We start from the raw sequence: 22551 nt of genomic DNA on the forward strand, positions 1-22551 counted from the left end.
TCAACTATTACACGTAAAAAAATATTATTAAGTACGTTTTTTTTTTGAATTTTTTTGAAAATGGAATTTTATATTTTAAATAGGTTATTGGAGTACTTTTTCTTTTCGTGAATTTATTCGAGATGAGATTCCGATCTTTTAAACTAAGATAATTTATGTTCTATACATAATTATATATTTTTTACATAACTCTAAAATCTCGTACTGGGTCCTTCATATTTTATTAGTTAATTGTGTTACATATAATAGAAATACTTACTTCAAACTAAAAATGTATAAAAACTCCAATTTAAAAATTAGTTATATATAATTTAATATACAAAAATTCACATACAAATAAAAATGATATATGTAACAAATTTAAATATATTATCTGCGCGTAGCGCGGAGAAATGATCTAGTTTATAAATAAAAATATAAAATAAACATAAATAATGATAACTGTAAAATAGTCAAAAAAAAAAAGATTATCGTTTTTGAATTATAAATTTATAATTTTTGAAATATTTAGATCCTTGTATTAAAATCACTATAGCAACAAACACTAAAAATGAATAAAGAACCGCAAAGCGAATCATGAAAAGTTACACAACCCTTGTAACAAGTATGAAAGGCTAATTTTTTTGATTAAGAATTAAATATGGTAGCCTATAGTCGATGACAAAGCATTAACAATTTTTTTTTTTGACACAATAATATTATGTTGTAAAAGCCATCAATGTATTTATTTAAGTGCTTAATAGAACAGTAAATAATTATATATATATATATATATATATATATATATATATATATATATATATATATATATATATATATAATGATCATATAGATTAATATATTATCTTAATTTGTTTTTCCTAAATGATATAGATATATTTAAAATATATTTTATTGAAAATAATATCTCATATTTAATTATATATATTAAGCTATATTTTAAATTGGAACTGTTATTATTTTCAAAATTAAAAATTAAAATTATGTTAATTGTAAATTTATATTAAAATTTTAAAATTTTATGAATTTGATTTTTGAATAAAACACAATCTTTTGATATTATAAAATATGATTAATTAATTATATAAAATTATTTCTAAATATTATAGTACTATAAAGCAAATGTTCTATCAAAATTTTTTTGGTGAAAATATTAAATTCATACCAAAGCTTTTCTGTTTTAGAAGATCTGTGGCTAACCACTTATACAAGAAGAAGAATACATAGACAACATAGAAACATAGCAAGAGACAGAGAGATAGAAGTTACAGACCGGAAGGAAGGAGAGAAAGATAGACCTAAAACAGAGATGAGGTAGCAGAAGGTGGTTGGTGAATGGAGATGAGGCGGTCCCTTAAGAGGCGATGAATGTTAGCGATGACCCCAACTTCTGAGGTGGAGACCTGCTGGAAAATACGCGCATTGTGTTCCTTCCAAGTACAGTACACAATATTCTGCAGCAACAACTTGATCACAACCTCAAGGCCAGGAGATTCAACAACATGATGTTGAGACAGAATGTCAGCAACAGAATCAAGAGATATTAGAGGGGAGGCGATCGAATTTCCACAGAAATGCGCCCATATTGAAGAAACAAAGGGGCATTGGAAGTGTAGATGTTGATGAGACTTTAATCCAAAGCTACACAGGACACACTGCAATGGAATAACCATGCTCCAGGAGGCCAATCTATCTCTAGTTGGGAGTCTCGAGAGAGCAGCCATCCTTGTAACAAAGGAGCATCTAGGGACACCCTCTTTGAACCAGACCAGTTTGTGCCAAGGAACAATATCAGCTGACTCCCTTACCGAGTGCCATGTTGCCTTTGAGGAGAATTTAGGAACAAAATTATCAGCACCATTACACCATAAGAACCTATCAGAACCGCGGTCAGGCGTAGGTAGAGACATGGTAGTGAGAACAATCTGTAGCGTTTCAGCCACATCAGAACGAGCATGAGGCAGGGTCCAATCACCATTCCGAGCTGCTTGACAAACATGAGATTCAAGTCCCAACCGAAGAGAACGAGGACCAGTCTGTCCAAATGCCTGAATTAAAAGCCCTAAATCGGTCCAATAATCATGCCAGAAATTTGCTGACTTCCCATCACCAATACTGCATCTTAGGAATTCAGAGACAGTGTCTTTTCATTTAAGCATACTCCTTACAGTAGGAAAAAAGCGCTGATAATCAGCTGTGGTCAGTAACACTTCCTTCTGAAGACATTTGAATGCAGCCAGGCCACCCATAAGGACCCTGAGAAAGAGAAGTAATTCCACACCCGTTTTAGGTCGAAGACCTTATGATATTCCTCCATCCTTCTCAGCCCGAGACCTCCTTCAAGCTTAGGTTTGCAGATATTTACCCAACTAACTCTTGCCCCAACAGCAGATGTAGTGCTATTTTTCCAGAGAAAGGTGAGCACATTGAGTCAATTTTTTCATAAAATCTCTTTGGCAGAGCAAAGACCGAGCTCCAGAAGTTGACCATGCCATGTATGACAGAGGCTACAAGGGTGACTTTTCCTGCAAATGAAAGGGTCTTAACCGTCCAACAATTGATCCTCTCCAGAAAAGGCTGCATGGTAGCGTAGCTTATCCTACTCGGGTTAAGAGACAGACCCAAGTACCTAGTAGGAAAACTTTCAATTCGAAATCTAGATATATCAGCAATAACTGATGCTTCAATCTCAGAAAAACCCCCAAAGAAGATCTCTGATTTTGCTACATTCATATCCAGACCCGTCCACTCTTTAAATGTTGTCAAGACCTTTTTAATGCTAGTAATGGAATGCCTAGAGCCATCTAAAAACACCAACAGATCGTCTGCAAATAAGAGATGAGTAACTCTTGGCTCTTGACAGCTTGGATGTAATCTAAGGTCGCCTGCGTCCACAGCCTGATCTAGCAATTTAGATAGCGCTTCCATCGCCATAATGAACAGATAAGGTGAGATAAAATCGCCCTGCCGAGGCCTCTTCATGCCCAGGAAGAATCCAGCTAACTCTCCATTGATGGCCACTGAAAAGCGAGGGGAAGTAATGCATTCCCGAATCCAAGTGACAAACAAAGGTGGTAAATCCTGTGCATCAAGCAGTTTAATTATAAAGTCCCAAGAAATGGTATCGAACGCCTTTTTTATGTCCACCTTAAGCATACATCTTCTTGGGCATGAGGAAGATCTATAGTTCCTTATCAGCTCAGACGCGAGGGGACCGTTCTCTCCTAAACTTCGACCCTTTAGGAAAGCAGCCTGATTTCTACTAATGCTCGACTGAAGAATCGGCTTTAGGTGGTTCACTATAATCTTTGTGATGACTTTATAAACCAGATTACAACAGCTAATCGGCCTAAAATCCCCAAGCCTACACGCAGCGCTAGTTTTTGGAATGAGTACGATGGTTGTTGTGTTCAGGTCTTTTAATAAGCGCCCATTCCGAAAGAACTCAGCGACTGCAGCTATTATGTCCTCCCCAACAGTGTCCCATGACGCCCTCAGAAACTCTACTGAGTACACATCCGGACCAGGGCTCTTGCTCAGAGGCATTGCAAATATTGTTCCCTTGATCTCTGCTGAAAGAACCCCCCTTTTCAGATACGCTCTCGACAACTCCGAACATCTGAAGAGAAGCAAATCTTTCAAGGACTCTACACTGGAAGGAGACAATGGCATATCAGTTTCCCCTAAGATACCCTGAAAATATGTAACAGAGTGCGCCTTGATGTCAGCAGTTGATCCCAGGAAGTTATCGTTTTCATCCTTCAGAAAATGAATATGGTTTCTAGAATTCCTCTGTGTGCCAGTGTTGTGATAGAAGGAAGTATTTCGGTCTCCCACAACAGCCCATCTTACTCGAGATCGATGTCTGAAGAATTTCTGCTCAGCATTTAAGAGAAGGTTTAGCTTGTCTCTCTCCATGTACTCTTTTCCCGCAAGGGCCGAGTTTGGTTGAGTAAGAAGCTGACGTTGCAAACCCACTACCTTAGCAGATTGCCCCTTCACCCTTTCACTAATACCACTGAAGTGCCGCTTGTTGATTCCTCTTAGATCTTTTTTAAGCATTTTCATCGTCCTGACCAGTTTGAATTGGGCAGAGCCTGTGATTGATCCCGGGTTCCAGGCAGCAGCATCAGCAGAGCTGTAGTCAGGGTGATCGATGATATGGTGACAGAACTTAAAAGGCTTCCTGCTTTGTCGCCTCAATGATGGAACCTTGACTATGCACGGCGAATGATCAGATTGCCCCGGCTCGAGTAAATCTGCATATGAATCACGAAAATGATCTGCCCAAATTTGGTTTACGAGAGTGTGATCAATTCTCTTGGAGACTGGGTCCTGGTCATTATTATTCGACCACGTGAAAGGTGTTCCTTTTGCTTGAGCCTCAAACAATCCCGCATCTTGCAAAGCCTCATTAGCCTCCTGCATACCACTTGAATCAACCACATGAGACGGATAACCCGAATGGTGAGCCAAGCGTAAAATCTTATTAAAGTCTCCAAGGACGGTCCAAGTAGAATTCTGCAACGCTGGGGTATCACTTATCTCAACTAGTTCATTCCACAACGCCTGCCTCTCTCCAACAACGTTGAACCCGTACACAAACGTGACAGTAAGATTTATGTTCTCCGACAAAATGTGAACTCCATATGTAACAGCTTGCTCTGTAGCCTTGTAGATAAATACAGAGACCGAAGGGTCCCAAACAACAATTATCTGACCAGAACTGTGATGCCCGTAGTTCCTAAAAGACTTCCAAACTACCAGTATAGCATCATTTATTCTGGCTGCATTACTACTATGGATATGCGTTTCCAAAAATGCTTCAAAAAGAGGTTTATGGATGTTAATCCAGTCTTTGACCATTGTGTGGCGTCGTACTCCATTCAGCCCTCTTACATTCCACGCAAAAAACATCGACATATGATTTTATTGAGATGATTTGGCCATGCGGCCGCTCTTCCTGCGATTAACCAAAAAGAAAGGGTCTTCAGCATCCTTCTTGCTATGCTGATTATCTCCAAAACCCATCAGAAACTGCTCCTTCTCAGGGTGTGTTTCTATATGAGGTTCTCCATGAACAACATCATGATCTTCTGCAAGATTATGGCTGCAACCTTCCTTTCCTAGAGCGGGATGATCAGCAGACTTACTTGCGGGTGACGAATCACCTGGCAGTACTTCCTTAAGACTCGCAGGAGCTATGGGATCCTCACAGGCTTCGCCTGATACTTCGCCTTCTTCAGCCTCTGATGGCATAGCACGATGAGTTACTGTTTTAGAGGAAAGCTTTGATCTGGTAGGTCTTGATTTCTTCCTGGTTTTATTACCCGCAGGTACATGACTCTTAGACCTTCTCCTATCTGAAGGAATACCCAACTGAGATCTGCACTTTTATTGCGAATGGCCATACTTTCTGTCAGCTCGCACTTCAATGGTAGCCAAGGATAGCTTACTGCAATCTCTGTTTCCTTGCCGTTAGAAAACCCAGAGATAACCTTGCATGGGAGAGGTTTTGTAAGATCGACTTTAACATAAAGTTTTGCGACTTTAAAGTGTTCTATCAAAAGTTCAATATAAAAACGTTGAGAAAAGAGTATTATGAAGAGCATTTGCATATTCTAATTATTTTTATAATTATTGATTGAATAGCAATAAGAGAAAATTACTCAGAATAACTCTACTTTTTTTGTTAATTACTAATCTAACTCTACATCATCAACACATGTTAGTATAGGTGGCTAAAGACCAAATAACCTTAATTGTTCTTCTTTATTACAATATTACCATTTCTAATATATTTCATTAATAAATTTTGAAACAGAAATAGAATGAGCGGTTCCAAAAATCCAGCTAGCCAATATTAAAACATATTTGCATTGCCTCTGTTTTGAGCTGTTCTAAAAATCCAGTGAATTGCCTCTGCTTTTTAATATCTACAGGCGGTGTGTTTTGGGGTAGTGTCAACAAAACCTTCTTTGGAAACATGTAGCTCAATTTCACGTCGTAAATCTGCTCATTAACCTTGTACTCTTTGATCACCATATGAACAAAATCATCATAACTTGTTTTGTCGTCTATGGCTATAGCGTTACTCCTCTTCCTTTGTCAACACCAAATAACCATTTGTTTTTACCAAATATCCAATGACCACAAACAATTTTTATTTGTGCCATGAGAGAAGAAGGAAGAAAATAACGTCAATCTGAAAGCGCCATTAACGTCGAACAAGGTAATCACGTGTAAGAGTAATTTTTGGATTAGGGATTTTCTCTTTGTTTGGTTTAAATTAAGTTTGATTTGGTTTAATTAAATAAATTTGGTTTACATGCTTTTGATTCAAATTATGGTTGGTTTGAAACATTTTGGTTTAAATCAAGAAAAATAAATAAATCAAATCAAAATTAAATCTGTTAAAAATAAATAAATTTGCGGCTATATAAAAAATAAATCTATCAAATCCTACGTAAATCTGTTCAAATTAAGTAAATCTATGGCCAAATAAATTAAATATGTCAATTTTTTATAAATTTGTGGCCAAACGTAACATATTTGTTTTAACAAGCCTGCAGAAATCTTATTAAGTCTATGGTTTTTAAATAAATTTGTGGCTAAAAAAGAATATATTTAAGTCTGTGACTACATAAAACATGTACAAAATAAGTCTGTAGATGGCAAAATTGTAATTAATAAATAAGGGTTAAACTAGTTTTTTTCCTAATAATAATAATCATATTACTTTGCAAATATGTAGCCAATCAAAGTCTATGTAAGGCTTAAAAATATGAACATTCATTTTTGGTATAAAATAAATACTCATTTTTATAAAAAATTGGTATAAAATTTAACATTTACACTGGAAAAAAAAATGAATACTCATTTTCAGTTTGGCATGCACGATGCACGCACACGCACGGCTTTAGATTTGTACTTGTAAAAGTCGTAACTGTGAAGTAAGAAGAGTAATGTGGAGCCCTCCTCGATCGAAATCTCTTGCGGAGCTTCGCTTTTTCCTTCTATTTTTCATGAGAATTCGCACGTTGCCGGGGTCGTCCATGCAAGCGATTGCGTCACTTTTTTTGGTATTTTTTATTTGTCGGCGACTAGAATTGTTAACAATTTGGTGTTTAACGAATTACCAAAAATAATTAACAGGAATTTCAAGACCTCATATTCCAAGGCATTTATTGTCTTAGCTTTTAAAAGGGAGCTTCCAGGTCCATTTAAGTTTCTTAAAGACAGCTTATTTATTCGTATTATTAGTTAATCAACTTTATAATACGATATACTTTCGAGAACGAAAAATTAAACAGATTAAAAGTACTTACTCCTTTCAACGAAACTATACTTGCATTCTAAAAATATGTTTTTCAAACATGAAACAGGAAATAGAATTTGGACGGAATATCCATGTAACCTAGTAAACCCTTTCTTATAACCAAAAATATGTAATTAGATCTACAAATAGTTTAAAATGGAACCAGAAAAAGGAGGTAGGTCCCATAAGAGTATCTTACCATGTGAGGCTGAGGAAGGTTGTTTTCGGGTATCTGTCAGAATCTTCTTCGCTTTGCTTTTCCTCCTTTTCCTGTCAACATTTATTATTTATTTTCGTTTGGTCGGCTCGATAACACAAATCTACGTACTTAGCACAACTAACCATGACTGCACATGAAGTCAACCAGTTGTGACCTGAAAACAAAAGCTGTTTTCTACTTCCAAAAAAATAAAAATAATAGTAATTCGATTTTCTAATATCCAAATTCGTACTCACCTTAGCAAACATCTATCTCTTTCTATCAGTAACGCTCTGCCGCTGAATGATTGATTGATTTTCTGGGACTTACTGCAGTCGACAAATCTCACCACAGGATTTTCAAAATTTACTTGGTTTCGATCGCTTATTACTTAATCACTCCGAGGAAGCTCGACGGGTCTTTTAAACGTTGTGATTCTAAACTTGTAGAATCGAAGGAATGTGATCTTGTTTTTTGGTTAGTTTCCCAAAGTTTCAATTTTTCGAAAGTTGCTTTGTTGCAAAAAAAAAATCCAATGGGAGAAGGAGAAGAAAACGAAGCAGAATCAAATGAGAGATCCTTGGCTTTATCTCCCACTTGGTCTGTTGCTCTAGTCTTGACTGTCTTCGTCCTTGTTTCTTTGATCGTTGAGCGCTCCATCTATCGTCTTAGCACTGTGAGTACCCTCCATTCATATGTCTCATCATCTTCAACCTTTTCTCTAAATCGCTTGTTTTTATTTCTGGTGATAGTGGTTGAGGAAGACAAAGAGGAAACCTTTATTTGCTGCTTTGGAGAAGATGAAAGAAGGTTATTTTTTTTTTGTTCAACCAAAAATGAAACCTTTTTGTGTTTGTTTTCCTAATATATATTTTTGTTTCTTTTTTTTTCTTTTGCAGAGTTGATGCTGCTTGGCTTCATATCACTCCTTCTTACAGCTACATCTAGCACTATAGCCAACATCTGTGTCCCGTCAAGTTTCTACAACGTCAGATTCGTTCCTTGTACACGTTCTGAGATTAAGGAGGAACTTGAGAACGAATCATCTGTCCAGAGGAATCTGTTAACCAAATCCTTCTTTTTCAGCATCTTTAGGAGAAGAAAGCTGGAGGAAGGCATTCACCGTGCCACTTGCAGCGAGGTAAACTTTTAAATGGTTTAAAAATCTTTAGAACTTAGCATTTAGAGAATCTTCTGTTTATTTCTTAGGGACAATATTTCATTGTCGCAGGGGCATGAGCCGTTTGTTTCATACGAAGGCTTAGAACAGTTACATCGCTTCATCTTTATAATGGCGGTTACACATGTTACTTACAGCTGCTTGACCATGCTCCTGGCCATCGTCAAGGTTGTATCTTCTCTTCTGAATTTCTAGCTTCTCTAAAAAATTAAGCAACTCAGTGTGTTTGATCTTGGAAGAATCTATGTTTTTAACATGTTTGATTGGTATGCTTTTCTTATCCAGATTCATAGTTGGAGGATCTGGGAAGATGTAGCTCGCATGGATCGACATGATTGCTTAACTGGTGAGCACCAAAAGATTCTTCAGTCTGCTCTCTTGTACAGTTAGAATGCTGTTACCGTATTTGACAGTGACATTATTATAACGATGTTCACAAGTTTCTTTAGCATTACGCTTTGTTTGCTTCCTCGTTCATGTGGGTTTAATGCTTTGATTATTCAGCGCTCATGTCTGTGATAATTTCTTTTTGCTTTCTTGAGACAGCGGTGACAAGGGAAAAAGTATTACGAAGGCAGACAAACTTTGTTCAGTATCATACATCTGCTCCTCTGGCCAAGAACAGATTGCTTATATGGGTGGTATGAGGACAACTTTGGATATGCATTTCTTTATTTTCTTAGTCACTGTTTGGAATAAACCAGAATAATTTGTGTTCATCAAGCTAAGCTGATAGTTTTTGAAATTCAAGCAGTATACATTTGGTTTTGTCTGAATTATCGGTTCATATAGACTGAGATGTCTTCGGTTTGTATGCTTGCAGACATGTTTCTTCAGGCAATTCGGACATTCTGTTGTTCGTTCTGACTACCTTACTCTCCGGAAAGGATTCATTGTGGTGGGTGATACTTATGCTATGTTAATATTTGCTCTTTTCACTCTCGTTGTCAATCATGTATGAGTGACAACAATGTTACAACTATATAAAATTAATTGGTGCTGTTTCTCCTTTTTATTTCTCTGATGAGCAGAATCACCACCTCACATTAAAGTACGATTTTCACAGCTACATGATTCGCTCTATGGAGGAAGAATTCCAAAGGATCGTTGGTGTAAGGTGAGCTACCTTATCTTCTAGAAACATTGTGTGATATATCCAACTTAAGCTTTATATATATCAAGTTCTACTATTTAACTATGCTAGATTTGTCTATCGCAAATTACTTTGTGTTAATTATTTACTGAATAATTTTGCGTCAATGATCTTCTACAGTGGGCCGCTTTGGGGGTTCGTAGTTGCTTTCATGCTCTTCAACATTAAAGGTTTTGAGTAAATCAAATTAAAAGACAGATGATCATTTTCTTTTGTTTCCTTTTAGTCCAATAGTGAAAAATCTTTCATATTATAGAATTTAGTTTTAAACCTGATTCTGCTTCTTGATACTGCAGGATCAAATCTCTATTTCTGGATAGCAATCATACCTGTCACTGTAAGAACTTCATTTTCATTTAATTTCAGAACATGGCAGCTTTAGTAAAATTTCAACTCCATTTTTTGTTTTCCAGCTTGTACTTCTGGTTGGTACCAAGCTGCAACATGTAATAGCAACTTTGGCATTGGAGAATGCTGGCTTAACAGAATATCCTTCCGGAGTTAAGCTGAGACCTAGAGATGAACTCTTTTGGTTCAATAAACCAGAACTACTCTTGTCCCTTATCCACTTCATTCTATTCCAGGTCTGCAATATCTTTCCTTAACATCCCGAGGTCCCATGTTAAGAGTCTTGATAAAAGTTGCAGCTAATTGCTTTCCATTCTCCAACAGAATTCTTTTGAACTGGCTTCATTCTTCTGGTTCTGGGTATGGCAAATGAACCATATATTGAATTGATCTTTTGTAAGCTTTTTTTTTTTGAACTTACAATTCATTTTTTCTTTATTTTTTTCTTCAGTGGCAGTTTGGTTACAACTCTTGCTTCCTAAAGAATCATCTCCTTGTCTACTTCCGACTTACTTTAGGGTAATGAAACCATTTTTTTCTCAACTCATCCTGTAGACTGTTGCGCATATGAATTAAAGTAATATTGAGTTTCTCTTTGTAGGTTTGCTGGACAGTTTCTATGCAGCTACAGCACACTGCCACTATATGCATTGGTCGCTCAGGTAATAGAGTTAAAATCCATCCAAGATTTCTGACTTTTGATTGTTCCCTAATGGATTGTTTAATCTATTTGACTCCTAGATGGGAACGAACTATAAAGCGGCTCTGATACCTCAGAGGATAAGAGACACGATTAAAGGTTGGGGAAAAGCGACTAGAAAGAAAAGAAGACATGGTTATTACGGAGATGATTCCACTGTTAGAACAGAAACAAGCACGGTTGCATCTCTTGAAGAATATGACCATCAAGTGCTTGATGTTGTTGAAACTTATCCACAACAACAAGGACAGAAAGGTGTTGAGCTTGAGTTACAGCCAGTCCAACCTCGTAATGCTTCTGCTTCTGTACCTAATGAATCTTCAAGTAGAGTTGGAACGCCTCTTCTTCGATCTTGTGTCTCTATTTCTTCAGCAACGACCCCAGAGATAAGAACAGATCCTATGGAGCCACTCTCGAGATCATCTTCATTGCCAGTGAGAAGAGAATGATATATATATATATAGAGGAATATAAGTTTTCAGTGTTGTGAAACTAGAGAATAAAATCTATATTATTCATGAACATAAGGAGCTCTTTATATATAGTGAATTACACCGTCGTAGAATAATGGAAAAACTAAAGAAATGAATTACAAATATGGAAAGAGTACAAATCATAATCTAGTAAGGAAAATGCAAGATGTCGATTCTCTCTCTCTCTCTCTCTCTCTCTCTCTCTCCTCACGGTCGACTCTCTCTCTCTAGCATTGGTCTGGTTATGACCCGGACCGGTTATGGACATCCACAATATGATTTATCACACTCCCCCTTGGATGTCATAACCATACATGGATTATAATACGCTTTAGATGTTACCTCATTAAAACCTTACCAGAAAAACCCAATGGGACAAAACCATGGTGAAGGAAAAAGAGTACAACACGTATTACTCTCCCTGTTCTGAACAACTCGCGGCTGGCCTCATGAACAACCAAGATCTCCGAATGGTTTGAAAATGTGGCCGCGATCGTCTGCTTCATGGAACGCCATGATATGGCTGTTCCATCATGTGTGAAAACATAGTCTGTATGTGATCGAGCATTGTGTGGATCCGAAAGATAACCTGCATCAGCAAAATCAACTAAACCTTCTTTGTTTTGGTTAGTATAAAATAAACTCAAGTCTTTCGTTCCTTGCAGGTAACGAAGAACATGTTTAATCCTGTTCCAGTGCCTTTGGGTTGGACAAGAGCTTAATCTAGACAATAGATTCACGGCAAAACATATATCTGGTCGTGTGACTAGCCAGATACATCAAAGCTCATATGGAACTGAGATATGGCACTTCGGGACCAAGGACATCTTTATCGTCTATCTTAGGACGGAACAGATCAGTGTCCAGGCCGAGGGACCTCACGACCATAGGGCTAGATAATGGGTGAGACTCGGCCATGTTGAATCTCTTGAGTACTTTTCTGTATATGTCATTTGATGCACAAGGATTCCATCTCTTATGTACTCAAGCTGTAATCCCAAACAAAACTTTCTTTTCGTTCAAGATCTTTAATCTCGAATTCTTTCTTAAGATATTCAACTGTTTGGGAAATCTCTCCAGTGGTTCCTAGGATATTTAAATCATCAACATACACTGCTATAATCACAAAGCCCTGACCGAATTTCTTTATAAAGATACAAGGGCTGATCGGATCATTCTTGTATCCTTCTCTCTCTAGGTACTCACTTAACCTATTGTACCACATTCGGCCTGATTGTTTCAATCCATAAAGCGACTTATTCAACTTTATACAGTGTTGTTCTCGAGTACTCGATTTGTTTTTCAACTCTATACCCTCTGGTACTTTCATATAAATCTCATTATCCAGTGGCCCATATAAGTATGCAGTTACAACATCCATTAACCTCAAGTCTAATTTCTCTCTTATAGCCAGACTTATCAGGAATCTAAAAGTAGTAGCATCCACCACAGCGGAGTATGTCTCCTCATAATCGATTCCTGGTCTCTGTGAGAATCCTTGTGCAACAAGCCGTGCTTTATATCTCACGACCTTTCCGTGTTCATTTCTTTTCCTCACAAAAACCCACTTATAGCCGACTGGTTTAACATCATATGGTGTCCGGACTATTGGTCCAAAGACATCTCTCTTCTTTAAAGAGTTTAACTCCACGTTTATAACTTCTTTCCATTTGATCCAATCTGATCGTTGAGTGCACTCATAAATAGACGTGGGTTCATGATCCTCATTCAAATCCATAAGTTCAAGTGCTACCTTGTATGCAAATATATCATCAATGTCGACATTCTTTCTGTTCCATTGTATCCCAGACAAGACATAATTTATTGAGATCTCATTATTATCAGGACCTTCAGTACCTTGAATCTTGGCGTCCCAAGAATCAGGATTAGATACATCAGGGCCGGCTGCATCTAAGCATTCATGATCGGCCGCGATCGCTATTAGGGTTTTGGGATCAGCCGCAGTTAAGTCTCGGGATTTAGGAACGGCCGTGGTCGTGTCTAGGGTTTTAACAACTTCAGTTTCATTCTTTGCACCTTTCTTAGATTTCCGAGGGTTCTTATCTTTGGAACCTATTGGTCTACCACGTTTCAAACGTTGTCTAGACTCTGTAGCAACTTGATTGTGTCCCTCTTGAACATCAATACTGATTAGTGCATTAGCAGCTGGTATATATGATTTAGTCACTCTTTTCAGGTCAGCAAAGGAATCTGGCAATTGATTAACTAGCTTTTGTAAATGTATAATCTTTTGGACTTCTAAGTCACATTGCTGAGTCCGAGGATCTTGCCAAGATAAGGATGTTTGATTCCATGTAATCTTTTTTTTACCAGCTTATTGCTATCTCCCCCTAATGTTGGATGTTCGGATTCATCAAAGTGACAATCCGCATACCTGGCCTTAAATAAATCACCCGTAGTTGGTTCAAGGTATTTTATAATCGTGGGGGAATCATATCCAACATATATCTTCATCCTCCTTTGAGGTCCCATCTTTGTTCTCTGTGGTGGAGCAATTGGTACATAGACAGCACAGCCAAATGTCTTAAGATGGGATATGTATGGCTCATGACCCGTAAAAAATTGTGATGGAGAATATTTATATTCACTAGACGGTCTGATACGAATCAGTTCAGCCACGTGCAAGACCGCGTGTCCCCAAGCTGTGGCCGGAAGCTTACACCTCATAAGCAATGTTCTAACTATTAGCTGAATTTGTTTTATGAATGATTCGGCCAAGCCGTTCTGTGTATGTACATGTGCGACGGAGTGTTCCACACTTACCCTCATGGACATACAGTAATCATTAAACGCTTGGGATGTGAACTCACCAACATTGGTCTCTATCATTCCGACCTTAGCATAGTAAAAGGCCAGTAGAGAGCGCATGTATAGACTCTAGGACTTTCTTATAGCCTTGGCCGATCTCTATGATCTGAAGGAACTCTTTGTTTCCTTCGCCCTTAGTCTCAATATGAAAACCATGCATTCGAATGTCTTTAAAGCTCAATAGGCTTCTCTTAGAGCTGGGTGAATACAATGCATCAGATATCTCTAGATGCGTACCCTTAGGCAACATGATGTTAGCCTGGCCGTAGCCCTCTATGAGACTGGCTATACCCGGAATGATACTTTAGAGACTTCATATAAAAACTTTCATTCATTAATAAAATAAGTTCAAAGCAATCAAAACATAGAAAACATAAAGCAAAGAACACGAAAACATAGATGTTGAATTCAACTTCATTCTTTTAAACAATCTGAAGTTTCATAATCCATAAGATCGTCTCGTTCATGATTGAAATCATCTTCACCATCTTAATAAGTCATATGAGCTTCAGGATTCTTCCCTTTCAAACTCTCTTGGTAGAGGTCAACGAGATGTTTGGGAGTCCTACATGTCTTAGCCCAGTGATTATCCATACCACATCTATGGCACACGGATTTGGTCGAGTTTTGTGGCTTGAAAGATGTACCACGGCCTCGGCCATGTCCACGGCCTCCATAGGAGCCACGGCCATATGAGTTGCCTTGGTCTCGACCAAACGAGTTTCGGTCTCGACCACCACATCCATGCCATTTTCCACGACCACGGTTGTGTTGGCTATCACTCTGGATATGGTTCGACTCTTTCTTAGCCTCTACGGTCGCATGTGCCTCAGGTTATGGGTTTGTTCCAGGAGGTCTCAATTCACTGTTTCTCATCAACAGTTCATTGTTCTGCTCAGCGAGCAAGAGACAAGAGATCAGATTAGCATAAGTTGTGAAGCCCTTCTCACGGTACTGTTGTTGTAACAACACATTGCTTGTGTGGAAGATGGAAAATGTTTTCTCAAGCATATCCTTATCCGTTATATCCTCACCACACAGTTTCAATTTTTAAACTATTTTAAACAGGGCCGAGTTATACTCGTCCACAGACTTGAAGTCCTGGATTCCGAGATTCTTCCAATCATACATAGCCTTTGGTAATAACACCGTTCTCTGGTGATCATATCTCGTTTTCAACTTTGTCCAAAGGTCTAGAAGATTCTCAATAGTCAAATACTGATCTTTGAGACTCTCAATATTATGATGGCGTATAATTAATATCGCACTGTATCTATCTTTCTCACTTGCATTATTGCCCTCGGTGATACATTCACCGATGATCTTAGCATCAAGTGCCCATTGCAAGTAATTATCTCCAGAGAGACTTTGGGCAGCAAAATCTAAGTTGTTGATTTTCGACATCTAAAATCATATGTTTCATATTTTGATTTAAAAGTGTTCAAGCGAATGCAATCAATATGCTCAAGCAATCCGGATTCTAGGTATGATGCAAATAGGTCATTCGTATATGATGCATACATGTTCAATCTTAGCATTCAGATTCTATATACAATCAGTTCGTACTATTATGCATGCATGATGCAAACAAGTCGCACGGCTACAATCTTAGCAAACGGTTTCAATGCAATCAATACAATGGTTATTCGTTTTCAATCTTAGCAAACGGTTTTCTACGAGTTCAATGTGTAATTGCAATCAAACAGTCGAGCAATGGAACAATTAGGGTTCATTCGAGAATGTATGAAAACTATCAATACTAGCCGGATCATTATCAAGACGAGAATGCATAAATCATTTAACCTAGCAAGCGATTTCTATTTCAATTCAAGCATTCGGTTTTAATCAATCAAACAAGATAGTATTCGATTTTAATTTCATGGCATTAGGGTTTCGATCAAACAATCAATACGACTTCAATTTGAAAATCATTCAATCGGTTTTATCAATTCAAACAACCAAATTCAAGAATGAGATTATCAATCCTAGCAATCGATTTCTATGTGATCAAATTCAATACGGTTTTAATTAATCAATGCTAGCATAATATATCCAAACATACAATCATTCAAACAATCAATTTTGATTCAAAGCATTAGATTAAGGTTTTGATTTTAATTCATTCAATCAATCAATTTGATTTCGAATTAGGGTTTATAAAATCGAATGTGTTTTAGTATTAGGGTTTTAAATAAAATCGATTTCATGCATTCATGCAATAAGCATGTATGCGGCTAGGATCATGGATATTAGGGTTTCGATTTTGATCTTAGATGATTGGGGTTTTGAGATTCAAAACCATTAAGGTTTCGATTTTAATTGATCAAACAATCAATCTCGATTAGGGTTTGGGGTATCGAACTTATGATTATGAGCTTCGATTTACTCATTGGGGTTTTGATCTATTACCCTATGGTTTTGATTTCAACATTAGATCATACTATTAGGGTTTGTAGTTTTATGGTTTCGATTCTTATCAAACAATCAAATTTGATTATGGGTTCTCTTTAAGGTTTCGAATTACCTTAACCTCAAGTAGGGTTGAATGGACCACCAAAGAGATGAACCGCGAGCTGGAACTGATCGGAACGCGAGCTGATGTTGCCGCGAGCTGTCTGATTGCTGAGATCGGGAACGCGAGCTGTCCAACGTGCTGATCGGGTCGCGAGCTGTCTGATTGCTGAGATCGGGAACGCGAGCTGTCCAACGTGCTGATCTGGTCGCGAGCTGTCCGCGAGCTGTCTGAGATCGTCTTGTTTGCGAGCTGAGGTTGAACAAGCCGAGATCATCTGAGCTAGGATCAGGAACGCCTTAAGCTGAAGCTGATCGGGAACAGATTGCAAACAAGGATCGGGATGTAAGGTTTCGCGATCGGGATTAGGATAGTTCGCCGGTAAGGATGTTCGCCGATTAGGGTTAGGGTTTTAGGCGGTTTGTTTTAGCTTAGGGATTTAGATTCTATCGTGCTGATAACGTGTTGTAAAACTAGAGAATAAAATCTATGTTTCTGTATTATTCATAAACATAAGGAGCTCTTTATATATAAGGAATTACACCGTCATAGAATAATGGAAAAACTAAAGAAAGAAATTACAAATGTGGAAAGAGTACAAATCATAATCTAATAAGGAAAAGACAAGATGTTGATTATCTCTCTCTCTTCTCACGGTCGACTCTCTCTCTCTTCTCACGGTCGACTCTCTCTCTCTTTAGTACTGGGCCGGTTATGGACATCCACAATATCATTTATAACATGTAGGAGTATTTTCAGTAGAAACATGTATAAGAAGCTTACCTAATCGTCTGTACCACGTCTATCAACATTAGGAAGTCACAATGAACCCGGACATGATTAAGTTTTGGAGATACAACTTGGAAAAGCCTTCATGGCAAGACACACTAACTAGTGCTTCTACCTTATGTCCGTATTAATTTAACTTGGTTTAACAAAATTCACGGCGGTGGAGACAAGGCAACCAAACCAAACCAGATAACTCAAGTACGCAAATGATTTTAGAAAAAAGCATTTTAAATATGAGAGTTCAACTGATAAATCAAATAACTACGTGTAATATTCGAAACGTAATTTACATATTCAAATTATAAATTATATACATACCTGAAATAACCAAAATTATTTGAAAATATAACTATAATTTTTAATATATTAGTTATATCAAAACCAAAATATACATATTTGCTAAAATGTAGCTTTTTTCAAAATAAAAATATCAGTTATCTTTATAGTATTATTTGAGAAATAAGTTTAATATGTGTTGCATTCACATTAATTATTACGATGTTTTTCTTACAATGATACCATTATAAATTAAATATACCTAATTGTTATTATTAATTTTTTTTATTGATTTTATTTTTTTTATTTTATATTTATATAGTAAAGAACATTTATAAACTTATATATTATGTGATTCGTAAAAAGAAAAGTTCACAAAATAATCTCCTCATTTAAAAGATATTAAACAACATAATATGTAGTTTAAAAGTAATAACTGTTTTATTTATATTATTTTGTAACAACTCAAATTATTACAAAAATAATTTAAATAAAATCAACTAACATATCGTTAATGAATAAAAATTAGACTCATTTAGCTCAATAACCATAAAAAGAGTGGTAATTTGGTGATCATGCACAATCTTTAAGTGTTTAGTTAAATGGGTATAGGAACAAGGCGATATTACTTTTCTGTCCAAGTTGAGTAGCTGTTCGAAGATAGGCTTCTCGTAAAACGATTTGTAGAAGCGTAGGGTTGTGAGGTTAGGGGGAATATTGTGTCAGGCATTTGTCGGATTTACTAAAAATTAATATATTATTGGTCAGATATTTTTTTTATTACTTGAACGTGGAGACTGATAAAGATGAAAGAAAATATAGCTTGTATTTATTCCATAAACAAAAAAAATCTCATAATAATGCACATGTTAATTAATAAGAAAATTTGGGGTAAAACATTTGGCAGACAGCTATTAAAAACGATGTGGATATTCGAAAAATCTGGTTTAAGAAAAACATATAACATGTTAGTTAGCCTGTTTGAGAACCATCTATTTTTAAGATTAGTAGACAAATCGACATGTATAAGGAAAATAGTATAATAATGAAACAAATGAAAATGCCTCATTTCTTTTCATCAAAATGAAAAGGCCTCATTAACTTACAAAGAAGCTTGGTAAAATGTTTGCCAATTGAGTAATGAATAAATACATATTATAACTGGATATTATATAAATAATCCTGATTATGATGATAATAGCCGGAAAATAATTTTATGTACATATAATAGATTGTATATTAGAATCGGATAATACATTACGAATTTGAATTAAGTTATTATATGAAGAGTGGGTAATATGTATTAGTAAGTATTAACCGGATATTACAAAGTCAATCCAGATATGATAATTATATCCGGATGTATTAATCTTCATCTGATTTAACAAAATGATTTCCGAATACTGAAAAAATAAGTGAACCGGTTATATAAATGTTTATCCGGATATATGATAATTTATGAAATGAGAACAATTTATGGATAATACAAAATATTAACTTTAATGCAATGTGTTTAGTATTGACACAAGTTTTAATATTTTAAATTGACTATCCGATTTAAAGGATTATATCCGTCTGCATAAAATATTATAACCGGATATTTTATAGTTATTTCATATCAAATGTACAATAGTCAGATACATCATTTTGTTAACTTATACATAACTTTAGAATAATCACCGTTACATCAAAGCTCAAGAGTGAACCATTTAAAAAAAATGCATATTAAGCTAGCAGATGAAAGTCACCACCTTCTTGAATAAGGCACCACACATAAGCTAAACACGTCAACTATACTTCATTTCCTAAATCTCATAGTAACTCAGTCTACTTAATACCTGCAAAAAAGAAAAATATATGAATATGAACACAACTTTAATTCAGAGTAGCAAATACCCAAAACAGAAGATGACCTTTTATAGAATGTTGAAAAAAGACAATCTTAACAATTCACTATCCTGTTCAAAGCTCCTTAACACATATTTCAAACAAATGATCTAATTGAACTCTGCTTAAAAATGTTTAAACGACACAATCTGTACAGTTATTATCGTTACCAAAGCTCATTAACAAAGATTTCTATCCAGTTAAACAAACAGATTGCTTGAAGTTCCTAACACAAAAGAAACAAAAAGAGTGAAATCCTCATTCACGAGACAAAACACGAAAAGATTCTTCCTCAAAAACTGTGCCAACTTTAGAAGTCTCATCACTTATGCGTTTACAGATCGAAGCTCACTCTCGGTTACGGAGTTGGTGCCGAAGAGGAGGAGTAAAGAGATGAAGCAGAGAGTGAGAGTGAGGAGAGGACTCATTTAGCCCGGAGAGAATGGAAACAGAAGAAGTAAGCCGTAAAGATTCATTATCTGAGAGAGATAATAAGAAAGAGATTCAAGATTTTTATTCAAAACCTTCCATTCTGAAATTTGGAAGAGGGAAGAAGAAAGCGAAGTTTTTTACAAAAAAAAAGAAAGAAAGCGAAGTGAGACAGTGAAACGAGAGATGATGTAATTACAAATTTGATTATTGTTTAGCCTCCCAGTGTTAACCGGTTGCGTGTAATAAGGTAGAGTAGCATAATAAATACAAGATTATAGACTCTAAAATTTAGTGGGTTAGACTCGGCTCAGAGTTATAGTAGGGGCATCGTGGAGAATATGAAATGTGTACAGTGTTATTTTCGCAATTATGCTATTTACTTAATTATTTTTTTATTCGTAGCTATAGGATGCAAATACTCTAAAAATTATATTTTTTATTTTTATTTAATTTTCTTTATTATATTTTTCCAAACGACATGTATGATAAGAAAATATTTTTAAAATTTAAAATATTTTTTTATTTATAATATGATTTCATAAAAAGAAAAAGAAATTTTACAAAAACAATTTTGATATTAATTCTCTTTTAATTTTGTCGGCTATTCGTGCTAATCGTCACTTTATCTTTTCTATTTTTATTTTTGCAAATCAAGATATACCAAATTATTAAAAAATGAAAATATACTTACATATCTGAAATGAAGAACTAAACTATTACAATTAATTTGATTTAACTGAGTTAGATTTTTTATTTTTGTCAACTTGTTGGTTTTCATTAAACCCATTTGAAATAGGATTACATATGACATCTTCGCGTGTTCACATATTTAAACACACGTGTAAGGATAAAAAAGAAAACTAGCAACGTGGCAATAGAGAAACATGGAAATCAGAATCATCTTCCACTCCGTCGGTAAGGTTGAAACCACCGACTTGGCCACCATCTTCTCCGCCACAAAGCCACTTTCACCCCAAGCTTGTACTCCTTGTGCTCCAACCCCTTGCCATAACCGCTACTTGAGATTGCTTTATCCATCATCACCGATAATTAAATCAAAGAGAAACTTAGATGATTTAAGAGGCAAGTTCTTCATTGGACCATCTTAAACAGATGCCAACTCTACTGAACTTCTCTTTAACCAGCCAAGATAATTTCATCTCTCCATCCTCTTTCGCTAAAAAGATATTTTACTCCTAACCGATTAAATCCACTTTATGGATGAGTAAAGATTGATTCCTTTTAAAGAAAGATTTTGTGCATAAATCAATGATGTAGAACAAAACAAGCTAAGTAGAACGGGATATAAAGAGAATTTGCAGAGGAGGAGATTCTCAATCCGCCGATCCGATCGGAGAGATCGGAGTTATTGTCTTCAACCAACAAACCGAGAAAGGTAAGAGTGGAGCTCTGCTCAGTTTGATTGAAGAAATCACACCAAAATTGCCATCGCGAAGTTGAATCCGCAACAGGAAAACGAAATCCGAGATCGAACTATTTTACAAACAAAAAACGATTCGATCTCTCCCCCTCCCCCCACCCTCTGAATGATATGGTTTTGGTAAGAGGGGTTGAGTGAAATTTTTTCTCTCTCTAGAAAGGGAGAGAGAATCCAAAATTATTAACTGAGTTAGATTAAAAATTGTTCTAGTTTAATTTGAAGAAATATACGTAACACAGTATACAGAGAAAATGAGTAACTGGGCTGATAAAAAATCTTATATCCAAAACCAATATTTTAACTAAAATAATAATATATTATTATTTATAATAATATTTTTACAAACATAAATTATAAAATGACTCAACATATTAATATATATATATATATATATATATATGAAATTTTCAAATAATATTTTAGAGATATTAGCTAATTATTATAATTAAGTTCTTCTATGTAATATATATATATACCCATGAGGTTTCAAATATTATCATTCTTATATATGTAACTTTCACTTTAGTTTATTCTTACTATTTGAATCTCAAAACAACATATGCTAAATTATATATAATTTTACTAAAATATATCTAAAAATCTAAGACAAGAATAAAATTAAATGGTAATAAAAAATTAATCAAATTTTAAATCTATAGAACACATATATTATGGTTGAATAGGAAAATAGATGTTATCAGATATATCTGAATAATAACTAAATAAACGGGATATCATATATCCAAAATCATACGTCTAATTAAAATAACATAATTTTACTTAAATAAATTATGCATTTTAATTACAATGTAAATTACAAAATAAGTAAAATTAAATTATAATATTAATAATAAAAATTTATGATATTTTTAGTTGTAATAATTAATTTGGTGAAAGAAAGTATCCAATCTAAACCAAATACAAAAAAAATCTTGGTTCTATATCGGTTTTCAATTAATTTATCCGACTCGACCTGAACAAAAGCATAGTGTATCCAAACCGATTCAAATCGAA

General features: G+C 35.5%; 2 protein-coding genes and 1 long non-coding RNA gene across 3 annotated transcripts; 1 reads left to right on the top strand and 2 right to left on the bottom strand.

Annotated features, from left to right (window-relative positions):
* Nucleotides 1-1298: 1298 nt before the first annotated feature.
* Nucleotides 1299-4866, bottom strand: LOC106417362. Its single transcript, XM_013858178.1, has 3 exons — nt 2366-4866; nt 2169-2256; nt 1299-2048 (listed from the first exon to the last, which is right to left on the bottom strand). Exons 1-3 carry the CDS (start codon nt 4864-4866, stop codon nt 1299-1301), a joined length of 3339 nt encoding a protein of 1112 aa, XP_013713632.1.
* A 2820-nt stretch (nt 4867-7686) lies between these two features.
* Nucleotides 7687-11438, top strand: LOC106418645 (MLO-like protein 11). The gene is made up of 15 exons (XM_013859389.3): nt 7687-8193; nt 8270-8327; nt 8417-8658; nt 8749-8865; nt 8983-9043; nt 9244-9338; nt 9521-9595; nt 9729-9814; nt 9971-10020; nt 10147-10187; nt 10264-10434; nt 10523-10558; nt 10650-10717; nt 10800-10860; nt 10940-11438. The coding sequence occupies exons 1-15, from the start codon at nt 8053-8055 to the stop codon at nt 11345-11347; spliced, it is 1710 nt and encodes a 569-aa protein (XP_013714843.2). The 5' UTR covers nt 7687-8052; the 3' UTR covers nt 11348-11438.
* A 7937-nt stretch (nt 11439-19375) lies between these two features.
* LOC125592313 lies at nt 19376-20435 on the bottom strand. The gene is made up of 2 exons (XR_007328123.1): nt 20017-20435; nt 19376-19615 (listed from the first exon to the last, which is right to left on the bottom strand). It is a non-coding gene; the product is annotated as an uncharacterized LOC125592313 (long non-coding RNA).
* Between the last annotated feature and the right edge of the window lie 2116 nt (nt 20436-22551).

This window comes from Brassica napus, chromosome C9, assembly GCF_020379485.1.
Source record: "Brassica napus cultivar Da-Ae chromosome C9, Da-Ae, whole genome shotgun sequence".
Classification (NCBI taxonomy): Eukaryota; Viridiplantae; Streptophyta; class Magnoliopsida; order Brassicales; family Brassicaceae; genus Brassica; species Brassica napus.